The sequence below is a fragment of the Trichechus manatus genome, unplaced genomic scaffold, assembly GCF_000243295.1.
Source record: "Trichechus manatus latirostris isolate Lorelei unplaced genomic scaffold, TriManLat1.0 scaffold00006, whole genome shotgun sequence".
Lineage (NCBI taxonomy): Eukaryota > Metazoa > Chordata > Mammalia > Sirenia > Trichechidae > Trichechus > Trichechus manatus.
The window spans coordinates 18,394,517-18,406,350 of NW_004443942.1; the positions used below are offsets into that span (position 1 = coordinate 18,394,517).

At 40.0% G+C, this 11,834-nt stretch overlaps 1 protein-coding gene across 3 annotated transcripts in view; it reads left to right on the forward strand.

Annotated features, from left to right (window-relative positions):
* The window catches only part of BBOX1 (gamma-butyrobetaine hydroxylase 1), a 70,248-nt gene extending 65,283 nt beyond the window's left edge, over window positions 1-4,965 (forward strand). Inside the window, exons 7-8 of one of the 3 annotated variants that reach the window (XM_004369728.2) lie at window positions 2,204-2,370; window positions 4,272-4,965. In XM_004369728.2, coding sequence (XP_004369785.1) covers window positions 2,204-2,370; window positions 4,272-4,432 — 328 coding nt within the window. In that variant the 3' untranslated portion in view covers window positions 4,433-4,965. The remainder of the gene's footprint in view (window positions 1-2,203; window positions 2,371-4,271) is intronic. The other 2 variants (XM_012557375.2, XM_012557377.1) reach the window with 2 other exon arrangements.
* The last annotated feature ends 6,869 nt before the right edge of the window (window positions 4,966-11,834 follow it).

An 11,834-nucleotide genomic window follows, 5' to 3' on the forward strand; every position in this document is an offset into this window, starting at 1 on the left:
GTCCACATAGGCCAGCCACTGTTTTTGATGCTTGGGAAACATCGGTAAACAAAACAGCCCAAGATCTCTACTCATGTGTAGCTTACATTCTAACGGAGAAGAAACCAAACCAAACCCATTGCCTAGAATCAATTCTGACTCAAAGAGTAAAAAATTTTAAAACAAATGAGTAAATTATAGTGAATGTTAAAAATTTTTTAAGTGCTTTAGAAACAAGGAAAACTAGGGCCAGTTAAGGGGAATCTGAAGGACCAGAGACTTGGGGAGGATGAAACTTTGTATAATTAAATAGGATGGTAAGGGAAAGCTTCACTGAGTAGACAAGATTTGAGCAAAGACTTAAAGAGTAAGGGAGTTTTCCCAGTAGAGTGTTCCAAGCAGAGGAGTCTGCTAAACAAAGGCCCTAGGAAGTCCCTAAGAACATGTCTGCCATGTCCAAGGAACAGTTAAGAAGTTCAGTATGGCTGGAGTAGAGTGAGTGAGGGGGAAAGTATCAGGAGAGGAGGTCAGATGAGGGTGAGTTCATATACGGCCATGTAAACCATTATAAGAACATTGGATTTTACTCTGAGTGAAATAGTGAGAAGCTGAAAGATTTTGACCAGAAGAGACGCATATCTGATTTACATTTTAAACTGATAACCCTGGCGACTGTGCTGAATACAGTGTAGAAGGAGATTTGAGCAGGCAGCACGGAGAGACCAGTCAGGAACTTACTATAGGACTGTAGGTTAGAGATGATGGTGCCTTGGATCTGAGTAGTTTAAGTGGTAGCAGTGACAGTGTTAAAATACATCAGTTCCTGAATATATTTAGAAGGCAGAAACAGTATATTTTCCTGAAAGATTAGATGAGGGGTGTGAGAGAAAAATAGACATCAAGGATAAAGTCTGGTTCCGAATAACCCTGAGAAACATCTGAGAACTCAGTCATCAAGACAGGGACGAGAAGAAATAACTCTGGACATTCCCACTTATAACAAAGCAGTTTTGACTATTCAAAAGTTACCTGAAAAGTCTATGACATATAGTAAGATGTAATTTTGTCATGGCAAAATATGATTGCACATTCTGCAAGACTAGTGAACAGATGTAAGAAATTTAGCTATTGAGTGAGATTAACTGAATGTCCACCATCTGAATCATGACTTGGCACTGTTATTACCAAATTACCAAATGTGGCCATGAGCAAGGTTTCAGGATATCCTTAGTGGTTAACATCAATCCACTTAATATATTTTCAATAGAAGACGAAACAAAGTAGGTTTTCAGGTAACCTAGGGCTCCCATCTCCTGAATGTTTGGTGTAATATAATTTTTCTAGTGATTAAATTTTAAAATTCTTTGAAAATGTCTATGTCCTGCCTAGTACAAAGAAGTCTTTGAGGTTGCTGACAGAATTAGGTATAATGCAATACGGTAAAAAGTAATGAAACTGGGGCAAAGGGAATAATGATGAGATTAAGCTATTGGAGAGCATATCAGTGGTTACAAACTCAATCACATGAAACACAACTCTTCCACTTGGTAGCTGTGCAATCTCAGGCAGGTTGCTTACCATTGCTGAGCCTCAGTCTCATAAATGGGAACTAATACTAATACCTACCACATACAATTTTTGTGGGAATTATAAAGATAACGTATGGAAGTCCTTACCATAGTTCCTGGCTCAGAAAGCTGAGAATAAATGTTAACTAGCTGTAATCACCATAAAATCCAGCACACTTACTGGTGATAGATGTCAATTTCAGCTCTGAGCTTCTAGAGATCAAAGGAAGGAGGGAGCATAATCAGTTACAAGATTCAAGATACTTCTGAAACCTGAAATAAATTTTTCCTATTGATCTTTATAAAATGTGATGTAATAGACAACATCATAATGATTCCCACGATACAAAGAATGAATGGATTTCACTAAGCATAACAAACTTTTCAACTTGAATCTCTTAGCAACATTTATTTTAAATTAGGTTGAATCTTTCTGGCACTTCTGGTAAGATTGGGAAAACCACTTGCTAAATGAATGAATGAAGAAAAATGAATGTATACATTGTACTGCAGGTAACCTTAATATCTTCTGTACATGTATTTGGATTCTTTAATACTGTGTTTCAGAAATATCTTCCAAGAGGAATTGAGCCTTAGAAATGTAAAAAGATACTTCATGAACTATGCATTTAAAATTTTTCCCTTAAAAAAATCAGGTTAGATGATAAAGGCCAAGTGGTTCGAATCAACTTCAATAACGCTACCAGAGACACCATATTTGATGTACCTGTTGAAAGAGTTCAGCCATTTTATGCTGCTCTGAAGGAGTTTGTTGATCTCATGAACTGCAAAGAGTTCAAGTTCACCTTCAAGATGAATCCAGGTCAGTGAATACATTTTCTTAAACAATTGAAGGATGGATTTTTCTTCAACTTAACCATCTAAAGTGATAGATATCGAGACCAGTTTTTCTCAAGCACGGCATGAGGAACGCTTACAACAAAATGATGATGAACAAGAGACCTGCTTAAATAGCAGACTGCTGGCCCCCACCCCTGCTCTCTTCACTCAAAAATACTCATTCTTAACAAGCTCCCCGGTTAATCCTTACTAAAATAAAACAAAACAAAACAGGTTGCTGTTGAGTCTATTCCAACTTATGACGTCCCCCTGTGTTAGAGTAGAACTACTCCATAGGGTTTTCTTGGCAGTAATCTTTACAGAAGCAGATCATCAGACCTTTCTTCCACAGCTAGGTGGGTTGGAACCGCTAACATTTAGGTTAGTAGTTGAGCATACCCAGGGACCTGTAGGTAATTTTTAAGCACATTGAAATTTAAGAACTTCCAACATAAAGAATAAATATTTGAGATAGAAGTCATAGACCAGATAAAATTCTCATATGATAGACCGATAATCTTATATCTTGATAACTCAGTATAAACTGAGGCTTATCCTTAGTGCTTATCCTGGTAAACCAGTAAAAATTATCCCCAAATTCTCACCAAAAGGTACTTCATGTTTATCTGTTAAACTTACTAGCAAAGATAGTATTACTTGAAATAAAGTAGCACTTGAAGTATTTCAGCTACTTGAAAAAAAAATCATAAAGCATTATGCGGTTTTTGGACCATTTCTATTCAATACAGTGCCACCATACTTGAATCTTTTTTTATATCAATAGTAAATAATTTCTCTCTGCTGTTGATATGGCCAACTGGAAGATTCTTTTCACTTGTGATTACAGTTTAAATTGATCTTTTGTCATAATAAAGTAATACTAGAAACCTCCATAAATCCACTGCCATATAGTCCCAGCAGATTGATTTTGAGAGAGAAAATGTGATAAAATGAAAATGCCATGGGAGTAAAATCCAAAAAGATAGGAGTTGGAATCTGAGCTCCACTATTTAATAGTAGTGTGTTGTTGCTATTGTTAGATGCCGTCAAGTCGGTTCTGACTCATAGCGACCCTATGTACAACAGAATGAAACAATGCTCAGTACTGCACCATCCTCACAATTGTTGCTATGTTTGAGCCCACTGTTGGCAGCCACTCTGCCGTTCCATCTTGTTGAGAGTCTTCCTCTTTTTCACTGACCTTCTACCTTACCAAGCATGATGTCCTTCTCCAGGGACTGGTCCCTCCTCATAACATGTCCAAAGTATGTGAGACAAAGTCTCGCCATCCTTGCTTCCAATGAGCATTCTGACTGTACTTCTTCCAAGACAGATTTGTTCATTCTTCTGGCAGTCCATGGTGTATTCAACATTCTTTGCCAATGCCATAATTACAAATAGTAGTGCAGCTTACGACAAATCCCTCAACCTCTTGAGGTCTGTTTTCTATGTACGAAAAGATGAAATAATACTCTAGGATTCTTTGGAAAGTTAGAAATAATGTGCATGAAATGCTATAAACTAAAAATGTCACTATTTTAATGATTATTTGAATCTGTTAAACTGAGAAGAAACATTTCTGATTAAGAGATAAATGACATCAGTAGGAATAATTCAAAAGGTTTGCACAGATCATTTTTCTTAAGTAAGATAATTGTAAAAGCACTGCCAGACTGTGTAGCTTAAATGTCATAAAGCCTAAAGCAGTTTGTGTTCAGTGGGCTGATTTCTGTGAAAAAGTGAACATGCAATTTTATGGGAAGAAAAAAATTAACTGCTTCCTGATGTGAAACAAGTAGCAAGGGTATTTTGTATGTTACTTTTTATAGCTATGCAAATCATTTAAACACATGATTATTCATATTGAAAAAATCTTTTATCTAGGTGATGTGATTACTTTTGATAACTGGCGCTTACTTCACGGCCGACAGAGCTATGAAGCAGGAACAGAGATATCCCGCCATCTAGAAGGAGCTTATGCAGACTGGGATGTGGTGATGTCAAGGCTTCGTATCTTAAGACAGAGTGTTGAAAATGGAAAATGAATCTCCTGTCTATAATTTTAGTAAGATTGCAATTGGTGTATTTAGTAAGATAGGGCAAGTTTATTTGGGTCCACAGACCACTATCCGAATCATTTAGATATTAATTTCTTTGACATTGAACACATAACTCTTTCCTAAGTGTACTCTTTTCTTGTAATCATATACATCATTGACTTTTTAGATGTTATGGCAGAGTTCTCTCTTTTCCAAAGAAAGCACCCCTTCGGTTTTGTTACGCATATAGTCTAATTTCTTTTCTTCACATGTGAGAGTCTCCAGAACGCCTGCAAATAGTTTTCGTATCAAATAAAACTTTTCTTCAGATAAAGCTTTTTGTTTTAAACAAAACTTTTGTTTCAAATGATCTTTGTATTTCAGATACAACTTGTTTTGAATAAAACTTGTTTCAAGTAAAATGTGTTTTACTCCTTTGCCTATAGAGTCTCATTTCTCAGTGTGCATTTAACTGTCTTAAGCATGCCTACAAAAAGACTTTATGTTTTCAAAGATCTGTTTGTTCACTTTTATTATAGAATTCTATTACCTAAACATCCAGACCTCACCAACCTGATGATCTCAACATTTTCTTTATTACTTAAATTAAGACATCAAACCCAAAAATGTCAAATTAACAGAAAATATAGTCTCCTAAGGTTCTCTTGCCCAAATAAATATTCCCAAGAACTGCCCTCATTGCTTACACCTGGCCATGAATTAATTTTCTTTATTCCTTACCTTCAACGACCAACTGGGAGAGGTAGAACCAAGATGCTGGGAGAGGTTGAACCAAGATGGGTATAACACTCAAGAATGGACATGGCATCTGCTAACCTCTGGACAACCTCAGATGCTGGTCTTGTTCTTCTGTGCCCACTGGCTTGTCCCAGATGGTGGAACACAGGTATCACTGACACTTATGGAAGTTCCATTCCTGTTGAACCCCAACCCTTCTGTCATGGATTGAATTGTGCCCCTCAAAAATACGTGTCAACTAAGTTAGGCCATGATTCCCAGTACTGTGTGGTTGTCCTCCATTTCGTGATTGTAATTTTATGTGAAAGAGGATTAGGGCAGAATTGTAACACCCTTACTAAGGTCACATACTTGATCCAATGTAAAGGGAGTTTCCTTGGGATGTGGCCTGTGCCACCTTTTATCTTACAAGAGATAAAAGGAAAGGGAAGCAAGCAGAGATTTGGGGACCTCATACCACCAAGGAAGCAGTGCTGGGAGCAGAGCACATCCTTTGGACTCGGGGTTCCTATGCAAAGAAGCTCCTAGTCCAGGTGAATATTGATGAGAAGGACCTTCCTCCAGAGCCAACAGAGAGAGAAAGCCTTCCCCTGGAGCTGACACCCTGAACTTGGACTTCTAGCCTACTTGACTGAGAGAAAATAAATTTCTCCTTGTTAAAGCCATCCACTTGTGGTATTTCTGTTATAGCAGCACTAGATGACTAAGACAGAATTTGGTACCAGGAGTGGGGTGCTGCTCTAATAGATACCTAAAATGTGAAACTGCGAATGGATAGAGAGTGGCAGCAACAGAGGACCAGCAGCAGCAGAGAACCTGCAGCAGCAGAGAAGCAGCAGCGGCAGAGAACTGGCAGCAGCAAAACCAGGAGACCAGCGCCAGACAGTGCTAGAGCTGACCAATGGAGGAGAGAGCGGAGTGTCTGTGTGCAGGAGGCTTCCTGGTGGAGTAGGGCGCTTCCCAGCACTTATCGGTGGAGCTAGGCTTGCTGACCCAAGGAACGAGAGAGCTCAGTGCCTTCCAGACAAAGTTTACTGGTGGAGTAGGGCGCCTCCAGGCACTAATGGTGGAGCTATGCTTTGGAACACTTGCCCCAGCAGGGCAGATGCAGGCGTGAGGCCTGAGGAGCCAAGAGGCCAAGAAACCAGGAAGCAGAAGCTGAAGAGACAAGGAACACAGGAAGGCGAGCTGCTCAGTCTCAAAAGGTATGGCCACAACCTCTGGGGTTTCAAAGGGTGGAGCCATGGCCTCTAGCATTTCTAAGGGTGGAGTTGCCACTCAGATGGACTAGGAGAATGGTGTGCCTAAAGCCGAGGGGGCAGAGTTGCCATCCCAGTGGGCCTGGAAGGCAGAGCTGAAACCAGGGCCGAGGGGCCTCCACTCAGAATCTAGAGAGTGCAGCCAATATGTAGTGTCTGGAAGGCAGGGTCATTGTGTAAATTCTCTCAGAGAACAGAGGATTATTTGCAAAGTCTTGAGGGCTAATGTAATGTGTTCTGCTGACTTTCTTGGAGCTTGTTATCCCTTCTTTCCCTCCAGTTTCTCCCATTTGTAATGGAAATGTCTAGCCTGTGCCAGTTCGGCCATTGTACCTTTGGAAGCAGATAACTCCTATTCTAGATTTCACAGATGAAAAAGAATTTTTTGGATTTTGGACTTGGAGCTGATTTAAGACTTTTACTATGATATGATGGGGTGAATGTGTTTTACATGTGGCAAGGACATGAATTTTTGGGAACCAAAGGGTAGAGTGTCATGGACTGAACTGTGTCCCTCAAAAATATGTGTCAACTTGGTTAGGCAATGATTCCCAGTACTGTGTGGTTGTCCTCCATTTTGTGATTGTAATTTTGTTAAAGATGATTAGGGTGGGATTCTAACACACTTACTAGGGTCACATCCTTGATCCCACGTAAAGGGAGTTTCCCTGGGGTGTGGCCTGCGCCACCTTTTATCTTACAAGAGATAAAAGGAAAGGGAAGCAAGCAGAGATTTGGGGACCTCATACCACCAAGAAAGCAGCGCTGGGAGCAGAGTGCATCTTTTGGACCCGGGGTTCCTGCGCAGAGAAGCTCCTAGTCCAGGGGAAGAGTGATGAAAAGGACCTTCCTCCAGAGCTGACAGAGAAAGCCATCCCCTGGAGCTGATTCCCTGAATTTGGACTTCTAGCCTACTAGTCCATGAAAAAAATAAATTTCTCCTTGTTAAAGCCATCCACTTGCAGTATTTCTGTTACGGCAGTACTAGATGACTAAGACACCTTCCTTACCTCTGCTGAAAAGGGAATTCTCAGTGTTACCATTTACTGAAACTCTGGTAGTACAGATTTTTAGTCCATAAATTTTTGGACCTAACAAAGCCACCTGTGCTAAGTCTTCATCACTGCCACCACTGCAGATCTCTGTCTGTTGCCTTAGAGCGAGTGAAAACACTACTTCCATTCTTATTTTAATTTTTGTTTTACACCTACTTCCATTTCCACAAAGTGTGCCCAAGGCATTGGGATGTCTAAATCAAGCATGCCTTTAATCCATGTCAACATTTCCCTCTGACACTCTGAACTCTTGTGTTGAGTCCACATCGCCCGCTCAGGTTTCCCCTTCCCATATAATATTGTCTCTTTCTGAGACCTTTGTTGTCCTTGCCTCTTAACTGGTCTTGATCGAGGATACTGTAATATATCATGCATGTTTCATTCCTTTGAACTTCAAAAGGAATGAGTTGGATTCCCAATCACATCTTTATTAAGATGCTCCCAGGATGAAAACTAGTGCATTCAAAAAGTGCTTAGACTGGTTCTAAGAGGTAACACTCAGCATCTGAAAACAAATAATTTGCTGGAGTAACCCTAGCTCCATCCATGCATAGCATCTAAGCCCCAGGCCCTTGACAACCTAAGTGACTTACTATATTTTTAATTCATTGAACAGATATTTCTGGTATACCTAGTATATGTCAGGCACTGCTGAACAAAAGATACAGAAGGACTTGGATGTGCCCTTTATAATCTGGTAGGAGTCCCCGGGTGGTGAAAACTGTTAAGTGCACAGCTGTTAACCAAAAGATTATAGGTTTGAGTCCACCCAGAGGTACCTCAGCAAAAAAGCCTGGCAATCTATTTTTTAAAAATCAGCCATTGAGACTCCTGTGGATCACAGTTCTCTGACACACGTGGGTCACGGTGAGTCAGAATCAACTTGACAGTAACTGGTATAGTCTGGCAGGGGAGCAGATAAGGAAATACATGATGATGTGTTTTGTCAACAAAACGGTGCATAAGGAGACAACCAAGCCAGTCTGGGGAGGCTAAGAAAGGCTTCAGTCTGAGTTGAATCATGAGGGTTATAGTAGTTAGCCAGGCAACGATGAGAAAATGCCTTTCCAAGTGGAAGGGCAGAAGTGGCACAGAGGAGAGTGAATGCAGTGCATGTGTTGATTTACAAGTAGGGTGTATTAGAACATGACAGTGGTGTAAACTCTCGTGTCAGATGCCTAGGTTCAAGTCCTAATAATGCTAATCAGTAACCATGTGTCTTTGGAAAAATCACTTGCCTTCTTCAGCCTCAGTTTTGCTATCTATAGCTGGGACTACATTTTTAGGAGGATTAAATGAAAGTTTGTATAAAGTAGTTTTTCCCCAAACTTCCCATGTAATAAGCATCACACCCATGATGCTTTTTTAAAATAGTTTCCCAGGTTCCTTCCCTGAAGATTATTATTTAATGGGTCTGGGATGAAGACCAAGAATTGTATTTTTAGCAAAGACCCCAGGTGATATGCATCATCAGAAAAATTTGCAAAAGGCTTATGTAAAGCATTTAGCATAGTTCTTGGCTCAGAGTAAGGACTCCATAGATGTTAACTATTATTAGTTATAATAACAAACGTTGTAGAAAAAGAGAGTGGATTAGTGTGAAAAGAGACATATGAGGCTGGGGACCTAGACAGGGGCCAAGTCATGAAGGGTCTAAATGCATTAAGGAGTTGGTAGTTTACCTGAAAGCTACGGGGAGCCGTTTAAAGGTCTTTAAGCAGTAAAATGCCTTGAGCAGATACTCAGTTTTTTAAAGATCCTGTGACTTCATTGTGGAGGGGATTGTAAACGAGCAAGACCAGAGGCCATAAATCTACTTATGAGGTTACTGCAGGAAGCCAGAGGAGAAATTAAGAAGTATTGAATTAGACACTGGGAGAAGAGATGGAGAGATGCTTGGAAGGCTGAATCTATAGGACTTGATGACCCACTGGATGTAAAGAATGAGGGAGATGTCTAGGATGTCCCTTGAGTTTCTAGTTAGGAAAACATGAGTTAATGATGATCCCATGAACAATGAGAGAATCCACAATAGCAAAAAAGCTTGTGGGAAAGAAAATGAATTCTGTTTTTGGCAAACTGAGCTTGAGTTGCTTGTTCCTGAGCTGGTGCATTTGGCAGCTGGATATCTACAGACAGAGCTCTGGATAGTGATGTGGACTGGAAATCCACATTTGGAAAGTATGTAGATGGTGGTTGTAATTATCCCTTGTTTTCCTGGAGGTATTTTAGAGACTGTTACCAAAATCACAACCCTAATGATGCATTGTGAGATAGTAAACTAAGGATATTGGCCTAGCTTGTGGAATCAGTTACACTGAAGACATAAAGGATCAGTGGTGGCTTATATTCAAAATCAGCTAAACCTTTTACATACCATATATTGTCTCTAGAAAACAGCATTCCAAGCCACCACCCATGACCTCGTTTCCTTCTCTGTTGCAAAATCATTTCAGCTCTGGAAAAGAGGGACAGAAGGGTTGGATGCAGCTGCAACAATTTTTTAAGTGTTACATAGGATATGACATATTATGGGCTATGGCAGGTGGTGCTGACTGAAGATGATTATGTTTCCCGAATATAATGGTCTAAAGATTTGACTTTCCCCCAAACTCATAATAGACCTGATGTAACTTGGATTAGAATTTACCGCAGTTTGGCAGTGTGGACCCTGACTGTCTGTTCCATTTCTCTGATTTGACTTGGAGAATGTTAGCTCCTTGGCTGGTTAATTGCAATAACGTCACAGGTCACCAGAATGACATGTCACAAGGTGTCTTTGTTGGTCTACCTCTCCCCTACATGAAAAAGAAGGAAGTATATAGAGAAACTGAATAATGCTGAATGTAATTTCTCTATTCAGGAGTTTAAAATACGAAATAGGAGACGTTTTATAAACAAAAATACCCATTTATGTTAAATGAAATTCGGGAGATAAATTTGAACCAAAAGAGCTTACGCTGAAAGTGTGTTTATGACTAGGAGAAATTTAAGCACATCTCCAGTTCTCTGCACGTATTTTTCCAGCTACCTGGAATACCCTTCCTTGTCACCTTTTATACTTGATATTCTCCTCTTACTTCTTCAAAATTTAGATCAAGCTTCACCTTCCCTCATTATAAATCCTTCCTTAATTCTCACAGTCTAGTGTAAGCACCCTTTCCTCTGACTCCCACTGCTATACATACAGACACATGCATGCACGCATGCAATCATTCATTAATTCTGATAATATTTATGAGTTCCTACTATGTGCCAGGCACTATGCAGGGCACTGGGAATACTGGGGTGAGCAAGACAAACATAGTGTCCTCATGAAACTAATGCTCAAGTGGAAATATCAAGCAATGATCAAATAATCACAACAATAAATAATTACAAACTGTGGTCAGAGCTATGGAAGAAAAGACCAAGAAACTACAAGAGAAGTGGGGCTCAGGGAAGGAAGGGACTTTTGAGCTGTTTAATGAAGGGTGATAGGCAGTTATGATACTTGTGGCCTCAGTTAATAGAGTTCTGACTGTGATAAGGTGATTTTTATCTCCCATAACGTGAAATGCAGGAGTAGGGCAGGCTCCCCACATCATATATCAGGACTGCAGTACTGCTTCTCTGTAGCTCTTTTGGTTCTTCTGTCCTTCATGTGTTGGCTTCATCTTCAGTCTGGTAGTGAAATGGCTGCAGCTGTTCCAGGCTTCAAATTTAAACATGGCTGTGTAGAGAGGGATAAAGAAGACTGCCTTTTCCTGTGTCTTTTTCTTGAGATCAGGGAAAAGTTTCCTAGAACTGCGTCAGCAGGCTTCCCCTCATATCTCCTCAACAAGAACTGGGTCAAGTGGACATTCCTAAATTAATAGCTGGCAAAGAAAAATGGAATTTCCGTAATTAACTTCAACGAGCCAAAATCTGTCTTAGGAGCTGGGGAGGTAGTCTTTATGTGAGGTGCACAAGGTTGTGTGGAAAAATGGGGGATAACTGAAAAAAGTTAGGATGAGGATGAAGATTAGATGATACATATACAACCTGGTCTAGATAGGAAGGACTTGACCCGGTGAAGGGAGAGGCAAGTAGGGAGAGTGAGGCAGACAGGGAAAGCAAGAGGGCAAATAGCATGTGTTAGGACCACAAAGTGGTAGGCAAAATGGTGCCTCTGAAGAAATAAATTAAGACCATGTATCTAAAAGCTTGGCAGGGTACCAACGGTGTCCAATAGGTTGTAAACTCTTTAGATAGAGATATTTTCATTTGTGCCTTTCCAATACTTAAATGTTTGTTGAATAAATGAATGGAGTTAGAGTGGTTGGTTCTTCGTGTTCTCTCCTTCCTTATATCCTT